Below are 20,585 nucleotides of genomic sequence, written 5' to 3' on the forward strand. Positions count from 1 at the left end.
GTCTGTAAAATCACATGTACTGTGGGCAGGGTAAATAGAGAGTCACTGTGTTCATTCGTTTCTGGTACAAGGAGCATGGGACTTCAGATGAAACTACCAGGTGTCACAAGTGAACAAAAATGGCTCCAGACACCATGGGCAGTTATTCTGTGCAGCTTCTTGCTGCAAAACGCTGCAGTCACAGATATTTTCAGTTCAAAAAGGGACCAGACAGGCTGATGGAAGAAAACTTTGATTGAGGGCTGTCATGTGCAAAGATGAGACATCTGCCTCAGGAAGTCCAAAGTTAGACATTGCAGGAAGCCAAGGGAGTATACTGAGGGAAAAAAAATTGAGGAAATATATCTTAGCATTTACTACAAAAACAGTAATTCCCATTTTTCTTCAGAGAAGGGTTGCAGCTTGGCAGAGTTATTGTATTTATTTTGTACCGCAGTCTTAGTCTGCAGGCTGCAGATTAGCCAAGACTGTATTAGGAAGTATTGCACTCAGATGAATTTGTTGTTTTTCAAGTAATTCGTGTGTCTGTTGACACACTGGGTCTGTATTGAGCCAGCACAGTGGGATACTGCTGAATACAAACCTTAGTTTATCTTCAGTTGTTCCCCTGCTCTGTACCACAGACGTGGTAATAGAAGAGAACAGAGTATGTCACTGCTTTTCAGTTCCTCCAGAAGTGGTCGTATAAGGCAAAGCTTTTCTTCTCTTCAGCTGCATGCTATTTATTTTTCCTATGTTGTGGACTGTCTCATTGGTTTATTGGAGTCTCTTCATTCCTTGCTTATCTAAATGGTTTTAAATTTTACAACAAAATTTCCTTAAATGGAATATCTATTTTAAAAAGCTCAAAATAATCCTTTTTTTTTCTTCTTTTTTTTTCACTAATGAGTTTGCTGATTTAAGAGGAGTCACTGACCACTTTGAAGAACTGTGTTATTTGTGGTAGCATGTTTACAACTTCAGACAGTTGCTGTCTCTGTCTTTTGCTTGATGACCATGCTGCTTACAGTTTCCTTGTCTACCTAGCTTTCAGAACTACAGACCACACAGTCAGACATACCTGTCTGGGAAATACCTGTCATCTTCTGCTGGGACTGTAAGTCACAGAAGACTGCCTTCTTTATCTCCATGGTTTCAGTTGGTCTTCAATACCTTAGAGTCCAAGGCAGCTGAGGGTACTTGCACCATTACTGTTTAGTTTTGTGTTCTCAGTGAAAGAAAAGATGAAGGTACTAGATGTTCTTCTGCTGGAAGTGTGTGTGTTTTGGGATTTTTCACATGGTGCCCCTTTACTCGATCATATGTTTGACAGTAGATGCCTATCCAGCTTTCTTTTCTGGACTTGGACAGAGACAGCCAAAATGTACCAATTGGCCACCATCCTAATTTTTGCTTCCTATATGCTTTGTCACATTCCCTACCAGGTAGGTTTCAAGAAAGATGTCAGCAGTGGACATGCAGTGTTAGTACTAGAACTGGGACTCCACATAGTTGGAGTCCTCTTAGCAACTGCCAGGCCTGACACTCCAAAGTCTAGAGATAAAAGAGATGCTGTTGTTTTTTCAAGAACACGTGTTTCAAGATCCTGACTAAACTTCACCCTCCAAATAGAGACCCAGTTTTTCTGAAACGCTCCAGTCAGATCCTCACAATGAGCATGCCATATGAACCTATTGCTCCGTGTCAGTTGCTTCATTTGTATGTGAAAAGCATGGAAGAGTCCCAGGCCTGTGTGACCATTTACCAGCCTTTTACACAGAAAGGAACAATGCTTAGAATGTATGAAAAGCTTCCCCCAAAGAAAAAGCTTATTTTTTCTTGCAAAGCTCACACTACTTCAAGCCACAAGTTGGATAAGGGCATCATGGAAGAAACCAGTTGTTTGAGAACAGCTGTAACTTTTTCCTCTCACTGTTCTCCTTTGGTCCCAGGCAGCAGGTTGTTACTTCTGTTATCTCTCTGGTGATGGCTGCCAGCCCCATGCCACAGCTGGTACAAGGAACAGGACAGGTGCTCTCGAAATGTTTTGCTTCAATGCAGTGTCCCAAGCCAAGTGAATCCCTCTCTGCTGCTTTTGGCAGATGATGGATAAGAGTCTCCTCATTGACACAAGTGTGCTTGAACTGCCAGTGCATCCTGACAAGGAGTGAGGAGGAGCAGTGGCATCAGCTGCCACAGATGTGAATTGTCATTGTCCCTCTGTATGTCAGTGCTTGCAGGACTTTTGTCAGGAAGCTGAGCTTATCTCAGCTTTTAAGTTTTTATTTTATTGGTTTCTTCTTCATTTGAGAAACGTTTAAATAATGAGAAAAAAGTAGCTTTTCTCAAACCTATATCTAACTGGTTATCACGCTAAAGCAGTATTTTGATGTTAAGTTAGCTGTTTGGGAATGCTGGTATGATTTAGAAACAAAATCCAATATTGAAAATAACAGAATTGCTAATATGAGAAAATAGGGATAGAGAAAGATGTTCAGTAGAAATCTTCACTTTGCTTCTCCTTAGAAGAGTGTAGTTACCTGCAGTATGTGGTGTTTTAATCCATATTTAAGTTGTATTTTACAGACAAATACAAAAAAGGCTTCTTGTCTTTAAGATTTTATAATCACAGTTACATGAAATGCATACTAAAAACTCAAAAAAGCCTAGACATTAGTGGAATAAAATCAGCTTGTACTAGTGAGATGTTAATACACATATTTTATTTCTACCACTTCTAGGTATTCATGAGTGGTCTATGGTTTTATCTGGTTACCATTTGCTTAATTCAATAGGAACACATTCTTAAATAATGTTTCAAAATAGTTTATTAAAAAAGCTGACAAGAACAGAATCTCTAGAACATACAGAATTAAGCAGAACTTCTGATAAAAGTTGTTATTCTTACACTGCTTTTCTGAAGTTGCATAGTGTCTTTTATAATTAGAAAAGAGAAAATTAGTATTTTAGAATTAGGAACTCAATTTTGGCAGTCTAAGTGGTATGAAATACAGGGGGTTTTGTGGTTTCTTTGCCATAAAAAATTAATTGTTAATTTAATGTTTCCGTACTGCTTGTCAGGTACGACCCTTCCGTGTTTGCAGGTAGGCAGAGGTCAGCATGTGAGGAAGGAAGGAATTGCAAAGATGACAAATGTAATATGTTTGTTTGACTTCCAATACAACCTCAATGTCAGAAAGATACAGCTGAAATAAATAAAATTTATTCTAACATGGGGCATAGCCTTTACTGATGATTATCAGGCACTCTATAATTTTACATCACAATCTCTTGGTAGAGGTATCAAGTTGTGCTGGCCAGTGAAGGCATACTAATAAGGTAGAACACTAAAGAGAAGATAGAAGGGCCAGGAATAAAGTAGGGAAGGAAGCTGAAACGTGACGGAAGGGCACATCAGCAGGAACCCAGGGCTTACATCCTGGATTCTCAGCTGGTATTGAGCTGATTCCAGCAGGATGTGTTTAAGTCATTTGGTCTATTTCCTGAGCCAATTTCAGCATGCCTGAAGGGATCCCAGATACGCTGTATGAAGGCATGATGGGAAAACTTGTTCTTTCCCAGCCAATTCTGCTGTTCTCATTTATTGATCTCTCAGGTAAACAGTGCTTAAAGAGAGGTAGCCATCTCACACCATCAGAATTAATCCATTAATTTACTTTTTGAATGGTCTCAACTATGAACATTTATGCAGGTTTCTAAAGCGTTTGTCTTGTGTCCATATCTGACTTCAGCAGAAGTTCTGAAGAACACTGTATCACTGTTCTTTTAACTGAAATGGTGCAGTTTTCATATTACAGTCTCTTGCTTCAATTCGTGTTTATAAATAATCTATATACAACAGGAGTAGAGAGAGACTTTTTACAATACACACTAAAAAGGAAAGTTTTCCTTTAGGAAAAGGAGTAAAGAGATAATACACCTTGTGAAGATGAGTGATTTTACATACAGGAGATGTTCAGTGTTGGGAGAACCAAAGAGTTCATTAGCTTTTCATATGTTATATTTGACAATGTTTTCTATGAGAATTGTCCAATAAGGCATTTGTGCTCCAAATATTGTAAAATATAGTTTCACCTCCAAAGAGCTATAAACTAAGTACTTGTCATAGTCAAATTAGCAAAGAAGTTGTCCATTTTATCTCAAAATTTTATTTCCTCTGTTTCTGTGACTGGGCCAACAAAACCATTGCTATAATTGGAGCTCAGCTAGAGGTTTTTAAATTTTCAGATGTTCTGGTTGTAGTTGGTCTGAATTGTAAGCTATATTTGCGCTCAACCCCAACTGTGATTTGGCTCTGCTTGAGTTAGTAACATCCAGGCATATGAATGTGCAGCATGGAATCTGAACATCCGCAATGGTGCCTATTTCCTGGAAAAACAAGAGATCAGTCAGAAGGATACAGCAAGAAGATTATAATGCCGAGTTTTCCTGCTGTCCTGTGACAAATCTTTTTCAGTCCAACACTCCTTGATTCCCTGACATCCTGAGAAACAGAATTTTACTTAAGCTGCTGTAGGGGAGCACTAAGAGTTTTTGCTGTGGACCCTGGATTTTTAGTCTTGGTTCACTGTGATGTACTACAGAGTTTATTTTTCAGGTAGCTTTCCATTGGAAGATTTAGCAAGTACCGTCATTTGCGTTTCTCCTGCGTCACGGGAGCTTTCTTCATGATGTGACCTGGCAGCACTTGAAATTGATACACTCACTTGTCGTCTCAGTATTTTCAGTACAGTTCTCTTGTATCCTTTGCATGCAAAAAAATAGATGAAAGGATCTAGGCAGCAGTTAAAATTCATCAGAAATACAGTATAGTGGAGTGACTTCTGGAAAATTTTCTTTTCAGTGCATGTGGGTTCTTGCTGAAGTTTCTTAATCATGTGTTGTATGATTGCAACATGATAAGGAGTAAAGCAGATGATAAACACTATAATTACAAATATGATTGTATTGATGGCTTTTTTGTTTATCCCTGATTTTTCAGTCAGTGGATTTTCCTTGGCTGTTTGAAAAAGTTTGCAGCTGATTTGAGAGTAACAAAACAGAATAATCCCCAGGGGAATAAGGTACCCTATTAAACAGGCAGCAAGAAGTATAAATGGTAGATGTTCTATTTTCTCAAAGTTTGGATATTCCATACATGTAGTCCTTTCATCTTCTTCGTGTGACATGGATTGTATAAGTAATGGGAAAGTTTGACTGAATACGAGAAACCAGACAAAGACACAAATGCCCTTAGCGTATTTAATCCTTCTGATCTTGTATCGGAAGGGGTGGACGACAGCGAAGAACCTGTCAATGCTCAGGCACGTCATGAAGTTTACACCTGCGTAGGTGTTGATGTAGAACAAGAGCGCAGTGATTCGACACAGCGCTTCTCCAAACGGCCAGTGGAATCCCAGGGCGTAGTAAGCGATCCTGGTTGGCAAGGCAATGCAGAACAGCAGGTCGGAGAAGACGAGATTTGTTGAATAGAGGGTAGTGGAGTTGATCTTCTTTCTGTTTTTAAAAATGACGGTGAGGGCAATGGTGTTTCCAAGCACCCCAAGAATCAAGATGGAGCCATAGAAGACAGACAGTAATATCCGTGCTGTGTCTTTGTGCTCGTATAAGTCACAGGTGGAAATGTTGGTCTCAGAGGCTGTGAAAGGGTCCATTTCTGCCACCACTGTTGTTGCAGGAAACTCAGTAGACCTAACATGAGAAAAAAAAAACCAACAAAAGGGAACATTTTGTAAGAAATGTAGATAAACTACTTCTACATAACACTTGTCAGCCTCCGTTGCAAAATAAGGCTAAAAACATGAAATGAAACTTCATTGCTGTGAAATACTTTTCAAGACTCTATCTGAAAACAAACAGATGCCTCCTTTTGGCTTTTCTGTCTTGTTCCCAATTGCCTCTCTAATAAAGAAAATCAGACAGGGGCAATGTAATAAACCAGGGATGTAATATATTTGGAAGTGGAGTCTATAGATGCTCAGGAATTGGGAGACTGTTTAAAGCATCTTGAGGGAAAAAAAGAGTCTGAAGAAACTGCATGATAAAGCATCAAATGAAGTCCCCAGGGATCAGACAAGCAGACAAAATGTTTTAAATGTGTTTTAGTTAAATTTAAGGGAATTGTTGTTCCTAATAATTCACACTGTGATGCTTTAACTTGTTTAGAGAAACTTTTTTTTTTTAACACTCTTACCATATTGACATTATAATAGAATCATAGATTCATTTAGGTTGGAAAAGACCTTTAAGATCATAGACTGCAACCATAACAGCTTGTTTAATTCTAGTTTTAAGAATTGGCTTTTGGAATCTAATGAAAATATTTTTACATACATAAATCCTTAAGACTACTACTTTAATTACTCTTTAGTGACCCTGCTAAAGAGAGGTAGTGCAGGTGAACTATTTTACACTTTGTTTCATCTGTACGATCATAAGTATCATAGAAGCTCTTCTGCCTGCTGTGGGAGTCAGCAAAGTGACCGTGATCTGGGGGGCTGAAAAATATTTTAAAATGATCCAGCAGAATTTCAGAAGTGGGAAGAACCCCATTCTGTTGATACTGCTCTCAGTGCAAACATTTCCTAGGTCTGCTTTTACCTGAGAGTTGTGTAGTGTAAGCACGAAGCTCAGGAAGGATGGGACATCTCATGTTACTCCTCAGGCAGCTGTTCTACAAAAGGGTGCCTCTTAGAGGCACCATTTATGAATTTAAACAGCAATCAAAACAAGATTGCTTCTGTTTTAACAAAGAATGCTACCTGAAGATAAAAGCTGTTGTAATTAGAATTTTGAGTCTGTCTTGTACCTTTGATAAACATATCTATGTTGTTTTGAGGATCTGTCATTCAACACACAATATTTACAAGCAACTGTAGCCTGTTGCACTTGCAAAAAGTCTTTCTGGGAAATACCTCTCTGCTTTAAGGGATTTAAACCACACATTTTACTAAGCATTCATTAACCTTGTATTAACTGGTGAAAGCATTTGAAGGTTAGTATTTTCTTTCATGATTTGAGGAGATTGTCCTTCTTATTTCAGGATGTTCACAATTAATGGTTTTCTGTAAATGGTAAACCTGCAGATAGTGGATGATGTGTATTAATTTACTAATATGTTAATTAGTTACATTACATGTTTAAGGAAGAAATTTGACTCCCAGGTTGTACATTGAGTCTGTGTTTGCTGCATTCCATAGATAGGAGGGAAGACAGGTGAGTAACTGATAGAGGTACAATGTTCTGATTCTTAGATATTTGTGAAGTAAGTACTGTCTTTCAGGACATGGGGATACTGCATTCAGGGTTGTATGTCAAATCTGAATTGGGAGTTCTGTGCCTTGAATAAAGGAACCAAACTGGTAATTAACAGCTCCAGCTGTCATGCAGGTTTGAGAATGTCACTAATTTTATATTAGTTAATTTTGCATTGTTCACGCTGTCTTGGTGTTAGTGTGTTTGGTGATTGATTAATGCAGTGTTTATTACCCTGAGGATAGTTCTGGTATGATTTCCTCCCATCTTTTCCCTTGTAGAAGTGTTTAGGATGGATTTTGTTTTACCTAAGTGTAACAGGCTTTGCATAAAATGGTGTGGGTTTGTGTAGGTACCTGTGTATGAGTCAGTGAGGTATTTTGTTATGTTTCTCATATTTAAATGCTTCTAATTCTTGTTCACACTCCCAGCATCACGTCTGTCTTCTATTAATCTCTTTCTTAAAATGTAGTTAAAATAATTTTTTCAACATATATAGGAAAGGATAGTCTAAGATTTGTGATAAACAGTTCAATTGCAGTAACTAGCTACAGCATATTAAGTGCATGGGGTTTATTTTTTTTTTGCTTTAAAGTTGTAATAGTTTAAGTTCAAAAACAGTGCACATAATTGTCACATCCATTCATATGTCTTTTCATAAACATTAGTAAAATGTAGCATATCTATGATGCAAACACATTGAACTATAATTTAGGAAGAAACCTGTATATTCAGTAAAATATGTAATTTTTTACATCAAAAGTAGAATTTAATAAATTGCATATTAACTAATTTTGTGCTATGAAGTTGGATCTTTAATGTAATAAATTAATTCAGAACTTGTTGTTCAAAATAGGCTGTTCATCCTCACATGTAAGTGTGGCTATATTGAGGAGTCCTAACTGAGACAGTGTTTGTGTCTATCCGTGGTGCTAGCATGGGTATATGTTGGGAGCAGTTCCCTTCCCTGGAAGGACAAACTGGCCACAAATGGATGAGGAGAAAGCTGGAAGAGCACAGCTCATGGATCTTCCAGGGCACTGTGCAGTCAGCCAAGCTGTGTTCAGGCTCTTCTGCCTGCTGTGGGAGTCAGCCCTAGAGGCAAAAAGTATTCTTTTTGATCCTCTGTTATCCCCAAAATATTTTGACTGTTAATGTAGGGAACACATTTTGCAATGCTGTAGATGAGTATTAGAGTTTTGTCTACGTGTAGGTATGTATGGGCATTTTTGAGAGCCACCAAGGTGTTTAGGTGCTCCAGTACCTGAATATATTCATTAAAAAAAAAAAAAAAAAAAAAAAAAAAAAAAAAAAAGAGAGAGAGAGAGAGAGATTTTATCTGGTTTCTGGCCCAAACAGATGAACAGATGATAAAGTTGATACCGTCCACCATAATGTGCATCACCCAAGCTGTGGTAACTTCTTTGTACTTCTGAACTCTAATTGTTGTTGGATGAACTCCATTCACCTCAGCAGGTATTTTGCATTTTCTTGGCAATCTTGGAGAGGGCTTCATTAAACATAACATTTTCTTCCTGTAAGGTGTCTGGACTATTAAGTAAGATAAGATCTTTTTTAAAAAAACCTACTACTTGTGTCAGGTTGCTGTTTATTTCTTGGCAGCAATCCTGAGTGATCCACTTACACATACAGGATATGACATCCTCTTCAGAATGTATCTAAAAAAAGAACATTTTCAATACTTTTTGTGAGTTTTGCATTATTGGAGAATAAATGGAGAATTTTACATCCTTACTGCTGCGAACCTCAGATTAGCTGGCCATGACTCTGTTTTAATGAGCTGTGTGCCTGAATACCTCATGAGACATGGCTATTTACTGTCCCAAATCCAGATGCACCAATGAATTTACTCTCTAGAATCACTACTAAAACTTTTGCTCTTCTAGACTGTTGGATTAAAGACTCTTCCAGTGGTTTTCCAGATTTATTAATTATACTACATTGAAGTATATACTTGGAAGAAAGATAATATTAATATCCCTTACCAATTAAATAATTTAAGAAAACAGTACCAGAAGTTTTTGGCTTAGAGTTACAAGCCAAAATGTTAAGGTATAAAGTATTGAAAATTCCTCTCTGTATATCAATATTGTAAAGAAGGCTGTTCAGGTTTTCACATTTTCTGAGTCTATAAACACTCAGTGACACAGGCCACTTACTTTATGTAATTTTCTGTGTAGTTCACATGATATTATTTTACTTATTGTGTATTGATTCTGGTAACTTTTCATTTAAAGCATACTTTCTAAGATGCTGTTTTTCTTGGAGAACTGAAGAGAAAGCAAATTACCCATTTGTACTCTAGTCTTTGGTCAGTGAACCTCCCTGTTAAAAAATGTGTATCTCTCTCTTAAATGTCTCTAAAATTAATTTGTAATTGCTGTTTTCATTGAGTCTCTTTACACAATTTCATGGTTTAGGCAATTCAAGGTAAGCTTCTCAAATATTTCACTGCAAGGTGAAATGATCCTGTGATGTCTGTTCTAACCCCATCTCTGTCCTACACAGAATTTAGGGTTCCAGATACCTCTTGGTATTACTGTGCCTGGAGGTAAACTCACCACTCCATCCCTGCTTTTTCTGCTCAGTGGATTATGTATGCAAGATACAGTTGTGTGGCATTGCCCTGGGAGTTTGTGAAGTTCGTTCACTGTGACCCAGGAGTATTTCTCTGATTCACTCTGTCATAGGATATCTCCAGTGTAAGGGCATGGCCATCGCTCTCTGCTTTGACCTGGGAGAACCTTATATCTGGGAGAGTTTAAAATTAATTTTACTGTTAAATACTATGCCAAGGCTTGCAACCAGTACACGTTGTTCTATAATGTTCTTTCCCTTGCCATTTTCAAGTCTTAGCACTATGTTTGCTTTTTGACCAGCAAATTTCTTTAGTCAGTTACTTATGAGGTTTGTTAGCTAGGCAGCTGCTAGTCTGTTCTCTGTGCTTCTTGACATTTCACAGCAATAGCACATACATCTGGGGAAAAAATGGCAAGCTGCTTACAAAATCTGCCATGTCTGAAATCTGTGCAGGTGTCTTTCTAAACCAATATTGTAATCTCATCGCAGAAGGGAAAATAGCTTGTGTGGGAGATTCATGTTGTGTGAAAACATTTGACTGGCATCAGTAATTTGTTTTATGTTTATACATTTGTTTTGTGTTTAATCCCCACAGCAAAAGGTGTTTGATGAACAGGATGATGACCCGAGTCTAGAAGTACTGTGTAATCCAAACCTCTGCTTCACAGACATGTTCATGTGTCATGAGCTTTGTATGTAGTATCATAATATTACATGCATTTAACTGTTAAGAAGCATAGACTTAAGCTGTGAGCCAGCAATTGCAGTGTTGCACCTTAGATTACGTGGGTAGGGATTGTGTGCTAGCAGTGGTACAAAGCTCTCTCTGTATGCTAAATGAAACTTCTTTTTCTCATCTGCTGCTTTTGCTGAGGAGCACCATCTGTCTTTTCGGCGGAACAGGGGACATATAGAAGGTTTCTACCCTGTATTGTAATCTAGCGTGTGATTTCTCTAAATCTCTTCATAATTTTCGTTCTTTGAAGAATGAATCCCTGGTCCAGTTGTCCCTGGTCCAGTTGCTAATTTAAGGATACTAATTATATTCTTGGAAAGGCACAGCAGTTCATTAGAAAGTTCTCTCCTGGCTCTCTATACATAATATGGTTTTATCACCATGAGATGGACAATATTTCTTTAACAAATTGTATTGAGGATTAATGTTGTTTTTCTATGCATAAAGAATATAAATTATTTTAAAGGAATGGTCCGGAAAGAGACTTCTTTTCTGTGCAAGATTCACTGATCTTAAAAGTCCTCTATAGATATAATCTGTGTAGGTCTCACATTGTTTTAAAACAGTAGAAGATGGGAAATACGCAGTGCTGTGGATTTGTAGGTTTAATTTTTTCCTTAATCTTAAAATTTTCTTTTTGTTGACCATTCGTATTTACTGTTTGTATTTCTGTTTTACCATACAGGTGATCTCTATTGTAGAGTGTTCTCTGTTTGAGAAAAAAGTCTTGATTCTGCTAAGTTATGTGTATTAAAAAGTGTGTGTGCTAAGTTGCATAGCAGAACACCTTGTTAAAATAGAAAGAACATATACCTAAGGTACATAATACAGTGTGTGTGGACTGGCAGCCGGGGACTGTGTGTAGTTTAATAATAGCTGAGGCGAGAGACAGACATGTCCTAAAGCTTCCTCTTTCTTTCTAACACTTTACACTCATATGCTTCTAGTGCTTTTTGGTAATTACTTTTCCAAAGCTGTTGAGTTTTGTGTTCTAAAGGCCTAATGACCTGAAGATTGAGTCCTCAGGTCACAACCCACAGCTAATTTTGATGAGAGAGTTTCCAGGCTAGTGCTTTTATCCCTCTTTGATATAGAACCAAATTTGTTGGCATAGTAAACCCAAATTTCTAACGCACACGTCAGAGAATCCCAAATACTGTCTTAACAGTGTCTTAAATTGTCTTAACAGTGGCTATAAAGAATTAGAATATTCTTTAGCTGCTTAACAGAATATGCAAGTGCTCAACACTGTGGGATCTTTATAGTCTATTACTATAGATTTTGCATGACAGTAGTATGACAGTTATATTTGGTGCTAAAAATAATAGAAATGACAGTAAGGGAGATGGAAATAAAAGAAGTTGAGTTGAATTGCGTAACTAATTAAAGAAAAAGTGGAAGTAATTTGAAGGGTACAGCCTGGTCTTATCTGTTGGATCTCTCTTTACAAGGGTTATATGTTCTACAAAAAGTGTGAGACCTATCTAACTTAAATAATCTCTGCCAAAAACACATACTGATGTGAAGAGCTGTACTGATGCTAAGATGATTAACTTCCCTTCAGTTTTTCTTGCTTAGGTATACCAAATGTAAAAAGGAGAAAGCCTAAAACTAGAGCAAATAAGCAAAATAAAAGTGTGAGCCGCTGAAAATTGCATTCTTTCTAGCAGAAGAAAAAAGTAGTCAAATGAGGACTTGTATTTTAGTACTAGAAAACATGCACACCTATTTGAGTTTGGGGTTTTTTTCTGAGTTACATGAAACCCATACAGGTATAGTATTTAATTTTAGGGTTTACAGCTTCAGATTACAGCTTCTGTATTAAGTTTAATATTCTCTATACATGCTCCTGAGTCTTTTGACCAGAAAGAAATGAGATTTGACCTCTCAAAGACTAATTGCCAGGTAAATTTTCAAACACCTTGTCTCTTCAGGAGCAGCCATGAAAATGTTAGACAGATCTCTTGTATTTTATGCTCAAAGGCAGGTACTGTCTCTTATTTTTTAAGATAAAAGACTGTTGAACAGTCTGTCTTGTTTTGCCAGTATAGTAGGAAAAGTGTATCCTTTTGAATTGGGAAGGTGTATAAAAATCATACCACTTGTAATATATCTAAAGATCAGTAATAAGGAGAAAGAGATTTGGTCATTGCAATTAAGAAGAAGATTGCCTTCTAAAAACCTTGAAAGAAATGTGCACTAGAAGTTAAAAGAGGAATTAGCTCATAAAGCTTTCAACTCTTAAAATGCTCTGTTGCAATGTTCAGACATGAGAAGAGTGAGAAGTTTTCAAGCTGATAATAAAGGCTGTTTTCATAGACATGAAATGCATGTGATAAAAGCAAGCTATGCATTCACAACCACAATATGGATTTGTTTTAAGGCTATCTCTTACTGTTATTCTGTGAGGTTCAGTGACTTTAGAGCTTCAGTGCTTCCCTTACTACTTCTACAGTAGTTAATAGTATAATTTAAATTAGTGTTGCTAAAAGTTTGTTTAAGTTAAGGCAGTATGAAATGTTTCCCTGTGATTGTCAGAAGGTTGTATTATGAAAAAGGAGTTGGAATAACTTGTTGATGCTGTAGATCTACAGATCCTTTAAATGGAAACTAACTAGAAGCATATTAATATGGGAATATAAAATATCAGAGAATTTCTTCCATGGGCCTTTCCCATACAAAGATCATTTATTCTTACTACCACATGAAAATATCCAGTATAATGCAAAAAAGGAAATATTTCTGGAATTGTTTGCTATTGTTCAGTGGCAAAGGAAAAGAGTAAAAAGTTAATTCTTTACTTACATCTCTGTAGCTTCTTGGATCCTCTGAGCAGTTCAGGGCATTAACAGGATGGCTTGACTGAGAAGGTTTACCCTTGCACATTGTTCTCAAGAGTGATTACGTGAGTCTTTTGTGGGAGGGGTAGGGTTTTTTCAAGTGCTTAAAAAAAACCCAGCCCTGTTTGTATGCTGGTCTTGATTTGCTGCCTAGTGTTTTATGGGATGTGAAAGCATCTAGTTTAGATCCTTTTGCAATTAGTCTGCTCAGAGAGTAATTAGAAACAACACTTCCACCTCCCCCCTGAAGTTATGCTCTACTGACTTTCACCGAAGGGACTTCACCCAGAGGTTTACTTGGCTAATTGTTGACCAGCTAAAATCCCTCTCTTATGAGAAAAACTTTGTTTATATGCCGTCTGCATTTAAAAATACCTTAATTACAGCAAAGAGCTGTGTAATCAGTACATACTTAGAACTTCTTCTTACCGACGAGATCTAATGCAGCATGACGAAACCTCAGAACTGAGACATACGGAGATGTGGTGTTAAAGCAGACGCCTCCAGCGCCCGTGGACATTCCCAGCACGGTTTTAGTATCATAATGATGAGGATTTACAGAAATGCCTTTCAAAAGTGTATGAGAGAGTTAAAGAACTCTGTGACTTTGGGAGATTAGTGAGAATGTCTGCCTTTGTAAGCTGTTTATTACATTTTAAGCAGTAATAATAATAATAATAATGATGATGAAAAACATAAGGCAAATACATGAAAGATAAAAAGCTTCTAAAACACAATTCTGATTCCCCTAAAATAATATTGACAAGAATGAGTGGCTAGGGAGTAGGAAAGGAATGGGATGTCAGATTGTGAGTTAACCCATTTGTACCTGAAATAACCTTGTTTCTGGGTGAAGCACTTGTAATGTAAGAGGTAAATTGTATGTTTGTTAAGAGGGTTTTGGAATTCAGAGGCAGATGGAAAATCCTTTCATTTGCTGTTAGAGGCTGTGGTTGAGAGCTACCTGGGCTTTTCCCCAAAACCTGATACTGATCATTCATGACTGCAAAGGGCTGTTTCATGACCTCATTTAGTGGCCTGATTTTAAACAACCAACAAGGCGTGATAAGGCTATTTTTGGCAGGTCCAACCCATGCAGAGTGCGGGGTGCCTCTTTGGAAATGTTAGGGCAGTGCTCACAGCACAGGTGTTAGCTGACATTGTAGTGGTGAAGGTGTATAGAGAGACAGGATCTCTGCTAACACGTCCATCTCATCAGAAAGCCTCAAGTAAAACGCAGATCTAATGGCAAAGTTACTTTGAATTATAGGAAATGTTTTTGCTACAGCAGAACATAGAGACTTGTGAGCTACTTTTGTACCTACTTGGAGCACTTGTTTGACACTGTACACTGATTTTTCTGGTGTTGAACTCCCACTGTACACATGACTTGATTCCCCTTAGATGCCAAAGAGCTGAAGGGCTCTATCTAGGGCTTTCAGCTCCTCAGTCTTAATGGAGCATTCGTCTTCTAACATCACATTCAGAAAGTCTCTGGGAAAACTTACCTGTCTTATTCTGGATTTTTTTTTCCTTACTTGTTTTTGAATAATTTTTTAATTATTCAGCTTCATCAGAGAGTAAAATTGCTTTAAATGAAGTAATGAGCATTCAGGACTGCTTAAAGGGAAATTGCACAGGGAACTTGCTTCATATGTATGCAAAGTAATACCACAGTTGGTTCCGTGTCCAGCACCTAAGGTCTGCTGTAGAAATGGGAAATTTTGAGATACGCAGACGTGTCTTTGCTCAAGGACTGACATTAGAACCCCTGCTTCTTATTAAAGGAAATGTTTGTTTCAGAATTGTTTTATCATTATAAAACAACACCAGTATGTGTTTCCTGCTTTAATCTGATAAGATATTGCCTTCTTTTGATTAAGATACAGTACTAGATTGTACACTTTGAGTCACACTGGTATATCAGCTACCAGTCCAGCCCAGCATGATGAGAAATTAGCTCAGGCTAATTGCTTGAGCTAAATGGTGCAGGTTGCATTCTTTCACTAACTGTTTATCCTTCTAGCTGTTTGTTTTCTGTTCTGATACAGCTGCTTTTGGTCCAATATCTGTTTGACTACTCCAGGATTTGAACATGTAAATTAAGAAATTGCTGTGTGTCAGAAGGTGTTTGTGTTTACCATGTATGTGCAAACACTGTTCAGATTTTGGCAGACAAGGTGAGGAGCATGGAACCCAGCAGATTACAAAATACATTGTTGGATAGTCTTGGCATTAAAAACTAAAGCTTACTTTAGGATAAATGTCTGACTTGTGCCTTCATGAGGGGATTGTAAACTGTTGGTTAGATGGTTAGTCTCAAATTTTAATGAACTGCAAGTTGCACAGATTCTGCGGGGATATCCATGGATAGGAGGAACCTTTCATTTCATCTCCAGATGCATTTTTAAATTCTTCCCTGCATTCTTGCTGCTTTCCTGTGAAATATTTGCGTTGGCTAGTGAGTATTGGGTAAAAAGCCTAATGCTTTTGCTGCTATTGAGAGACCTCGGGCAATGGGCTGTCCTGCTCATGTGTAGTGAAAGAACTGGGTGCAGTAGGTGAGTCCTTTGAGTCCAGGGCTCCAGCAGGTAGAAGAACACAACCATCAAGGGTAGTCACATTCCACAGAGTTAATTAATTTTAAGGAATGTTACTTAATGTTGTGAATATTTAGCATCTTCGGAATAAAGGCTGGAACTTTAAGTGTAATATGGCAGTGTTTGGGCTGACTGCAGGAATGCAGGTCACTGAAATAACTTAGTAAAATGGAATTGCAAGTGCACTGCTTGCGTGCCTGTATTACCTGCAGCTGTTTTTATAAGTGATATTTTTAGTCCCCCAAAAAATATGTGGTTATGAATTTGTCAGTTTAATGGTTTTTTGAAGAACTTGAATGAAGAAAAACACAGCACAGCAGTTAGTAAGTGTAGTGACTCATTCTGAATAAAACAGGTTATTTCTGCAAACTTAATGCCACAGAATTTCTATTGACAACAGCACGCATTTTTGCAGAAGTTACATTTATTTAGCTTTCTAACCCTTTGTTCATGCATTTTAGAACCATTTTTCCTCTGTTTTGTGCATATCTTTGCTAGTGCTAATGTTTTATTTTAATCTGCATTTAATAGTCAGCCTTTTAGACTTTAAATAGTGCATTTCTCTTGTAAGATGTATCTGGCCCTGATTTTTTCTTCTTGCACAATTTTTACATCTCTGATTTATTTTTTTCAAGGATATTGTTTGTATTTTTTTTTTATTTCTTTGTACAAAACCAATCTCATCGATTCATGGGATGTAGAATGTTCCTATCTTGTCACTGTGTTTCTGTTTCACTTCAAATGTTGAAATATAGTGTGCTCTTCAAAATGAGGATGTAATTATTGTAGAGACAGCTATAGCAGTACATCTTTGGGATGGACATGGTATGCATGTAGAATGTTCAATCTCTAGAATTCAGTTTTCAGGTTTTAGAGTTTTCTGGGTTGTTTGAAAATTTCATTTTCTAACCCATGTGACTAAAATTACCTTCCTAAATATGAAGTGGGCAAAAACTCAGTTCAAAGTCAGAATATGCTTGTGTCTGTAGCCCTTCTTTGCACACAGACATCACAGATTTCTAGTAGAAGTTAATCATGGCACGTGAAAGGATGTTCCTGATATTCTCATAGTATAATGAACAAAGGGCTGGGGCAAAGGTCTCTGCAAAAAGAGAGAAAGCACAGAAAAGAAGACTAAAAGAGATGAGAGGAAAAGCAAATATAAGATGATAAGAAAGAAGTGAAGGGAAAGAAAACACTGAAGTAGTCTTTAAATAAGAATGTGTTTTCCACTTATAGGTGTTGAATCTGATATATGGTACCAAACAACTAATTAACATAACTGAAAGAGTTGAGAGGCAGTCCTTTTAATTACAGTATGTGGATGGGTGTTTGTACCTGTCCTGTGAAATATAGGAACAGAAATTCCTCCAGCAATCATGAACTTCAGGATTAAGGCTTTGATTATTCACAGAGCAATAGGGTAGCTTAGGTTTGACAGGATCTCTGGCAGTTGTCTAGTTCAACGCTGTGTTCAAAACATGTCCAACAAGAATGGGTTATTTTGGGCTGTGTGTCCAGGCTGTAGCTCTGAGGATGGAGATTGTAGTTCTGGGCAGCCTGATAAATATTGGACCATCATTATCCTCTCTGGAGTTGCTCCAGTATATTAATACCTTTATTGAAGCATAAAGCCCAGAAGTGGGCACAGTGATTTAGGTTTAGGCCCAGAAGTGCTGAGCAATTACTTCTCTTGGTCTGATGACAACACATTGATAATGCTGCCCTGTATGTGATTGACGTTTCCTTCAAGGCTAAAGTGACACTCAAAGGCTGACTAACACTCAAAGGATTCTCCACCTCCTTATCTGCAAATCTGTTTTCTAGCCAGTCTGTGCCACTGCACAAGGTTGTTCTAACCCAGATGGAAGACTCCACAGTTACTTCTGTTGAGCTCCCTAACATTCCTAATGTCAGCCCATTTCTCAAGTCCATCAAGGAACAGTCAAATGTGGTCCTGCTCTCCAAAGCATTGACTGCTCCCTCTGGTTTGATTTCATTCACTAGCTTGTTGGGAGTGCACTCTGTCCCATCATCCAGGTTGTTTAATAAAGACAATAAATAGTGTTCATCCCAGTATGGATCCCGGAGGGAAGCTGCTAGTAAGTAGTTGCCATTAAAATTGGTGCTGCTGATCAGAACCCTTTGAGTCCAGCAATGTAGCCAGATTCCCTCAAATCTGCTTATGCAGTACATATCTTCCCTGTTTTTCTTTAAGAGCTGAAGAAGAAATCAAGTCAAAGGCCATCCTAAAGTCAGAGTGTACAGCATTTGCCATCTTCCCGTTCCTTATCTACAGCACCAGAGTCACTCTTGGTAAATCCAGATGGGATATTAGCAGCTGCTTTGTCCATCATGTAGCTGGCAATGGCTCCTAGGAGCTTTGCTCTGTAACTTTCCCAGGGATAGAGGTGAGCTTTGTAGCTATCAGGATCCTCTTTTTGCTCTCCTTGAAGATGGGTGTGACATTTGCAATTATCCAGTCAGGAAGCTGTCCTAATCACCATGATGTTTCAGTGAGGTAGCATTGGCCACCTCCCTAAGAACCCTGGGGTGCAGCCTATCTGGTCCTTTTGCCTCCTGTATGATCAGCTGGGCTCAAGAGCCTCTAAAATGTCTTCCTTCACCGCAGATGTTGCTCCAGTCCCACAGGAGGCTCAGGGACCTGCAAGGCCTGAGGGCAAAACTAACCATTGAAAACTGACCCCAAAACAGACATTGAGTGCCCTGGCTTTTTTCTTGTCCTTTGTCACTAGGTCTCTTTTTTCACCAGTGGGTCAACATTTTCCTTGACCATCCTTTTGTTGTACTTTACTGTGTCAGCCATATTCTAGTATTATTCTGTGGATAATTTGTCTGCCAGACCTGCTGTAGCTAAACAGCGTCCCCATATAAATATTCTAAAAAAAGGCATTAGTAAACTATTAAAAATACTGAAGACAACATAAAATAAAGGGAAATTTTCAAAGTACAAAATTATATAAAGAAAGTTCAGGGTGAAAGTTTAAAATTAATTGGAATGAATTTTCACACAGTGGAGTTGCCTGTACAAGTGAGTTTCACACACCATTTTGAAGGGCACAAAGTTTTGACATTTTAAAAAAAAGATAGCTGAATGGATATTTGGATAGTATCTATTTATATTAGATGTGAACTCTGTCTAAAAAACAAACACTGATTCATTTTGGAGCGTACCTCTGTAGTGCCTCTGAACTTACTGTTTTAGGAGAAAAGGTCCATCACTAAGTTTCCTCCAGCTCCTCTAGGCTGTTGGGTACTGAGCAGTGTCAGACACCAGACTTTGAATTGAGCTGATAGCTACTCTGGAGTGGGGTGGTGTTTTCTGTGGTCTCTGTTGACATAATTGGTGAATACTAACATTTAGGGAACCTTTTAGCATTCTCTAATCTCTTTTTAAAATGCACTTGCAGTCTTGGGAAATTCCTTTTTGTACTTTCCCATCTTATGATTGAGTGCACTGTTGCATGTGAAATCTCTGTCTCTTGAGTCACTGTTTATCACAGGATCAATAAAACCTGAAAAGCATGCCACAGTTGTGGTATTCTCTTAATTTGGTCAGAGTAGAAAGAAGTAATTTAAAATTACTTTTCTAAGAAGAGAAAAGATATATTTTCTTTATTTTTCTTCTATCTTCACTTATAAAACCTGATTTATTCAGTGATTATTGTCTACAATGGAATAATTTCAGATGAACAATAATTTTTGTAGGTTGCTTTCTTATAGCATTTTGACTCTTAGAACTTTAATAATTTCAGTTTATTTCAAGAATGTGTTGTGTGTGTTTATACAATTGTATTTTGTTTATGTAAAAAGGATTATATGAAAAATTGAGTGTCTGAATGAAATGCACTAGCTCATGTTCACAAGATCAGTCTAGGCATCTGGTCATGGTAAAAAGTGCTTGAAGTCTTAGATTCTATGAATCTCCTTCCAGTGATGGTTTAAAAACTTTAAAAACATCTTGTGTTGTGATTAAGATGAAGACCCTAAAGGAAATTTTATTTGTAGGGCCATGGAAGTCATTGGCAAAGGGAAGTTAAATCAAACTGTCAGTATTCCCATCTTAGATGATGTACTTTTTTGGCAATCTCTAACACATTAAGTCTGGATAAATACCAGGAGCTTAGCTTCATCAGTCTAAGTGGCTTCCTTAACCTTTTGGGAAAGGTAAAATCCTTACCATTTGTCCATTTGAATCATATTTTGTTCTGATGTAGGAGATTATTGCTGTTCTTGTTGTGTGCTGTGCTTTATGGAAAGATTTTCCCCTTAGACAAAATATGTTGCCTTCTCTTCTGCCTCCAGTCCCAAACATTGGGAAATAAATACATTTTGTCACTTGTTCTTATTTGCTAATGAATCTATTACCTAGAATGCCAGAAGTTATCTGCTGTTGGTTCCCAAGGAAGACCTTTGTTTGCAAGGTGGTGTTACATTTTGATTGTTATGCACTTAAAATTTACTCCTTTTGATTGTTTGACACTACTGTTGCTAGTATCATTGTTATAACCATCTGCACCTTTCTTTTTGCAG

The 20,585-nt window shown here is 37.6% G+C and overlaps 2 protein-coding genes across 2 annotated transcripts in view; one reads left to right on the top strand and one right to left on the bottom strand.

The window, feature by feature from the left end:
* Positions 1-20,585, top strand: part of UBAC2 (UBA domain containing 2) — an 86,487-nt gene that overhangs the window by 35,638 nt on the left and 30,264 nt on the right. The window lies entirely within an intron of this gene.
* Positions 4,129-20,573, bottom strand: GPR183 (G protein-coupled receptor 183). The gene is made up of 2 exons (XM_038126967.1): positions 13,397-20,573; positions 4,129-5,691 (listed from the first exon to the last, which is right to left on the bottom strand). Coding segments are annotated over exons 1-2 (1,107 nt in total). The 5' UTR covers positions 13,399-20,573; the 3' UTR covers positions 4,129-4,586.

Source organism: Motacilla alba, chromosome 1, assembly GCF_015832195.1.
Source record: "Motacilla alba alba isolate MOTALB_02 chromosome 1, Motacilla_alba_V1.0_pri, whole genome shotgun sequence".
Lineage (NCBI taxonomy): Eukaryota > Metazoa > Chordata > Aves > Passeriformes > Motacillidae > Motacilla > Motacilla alba.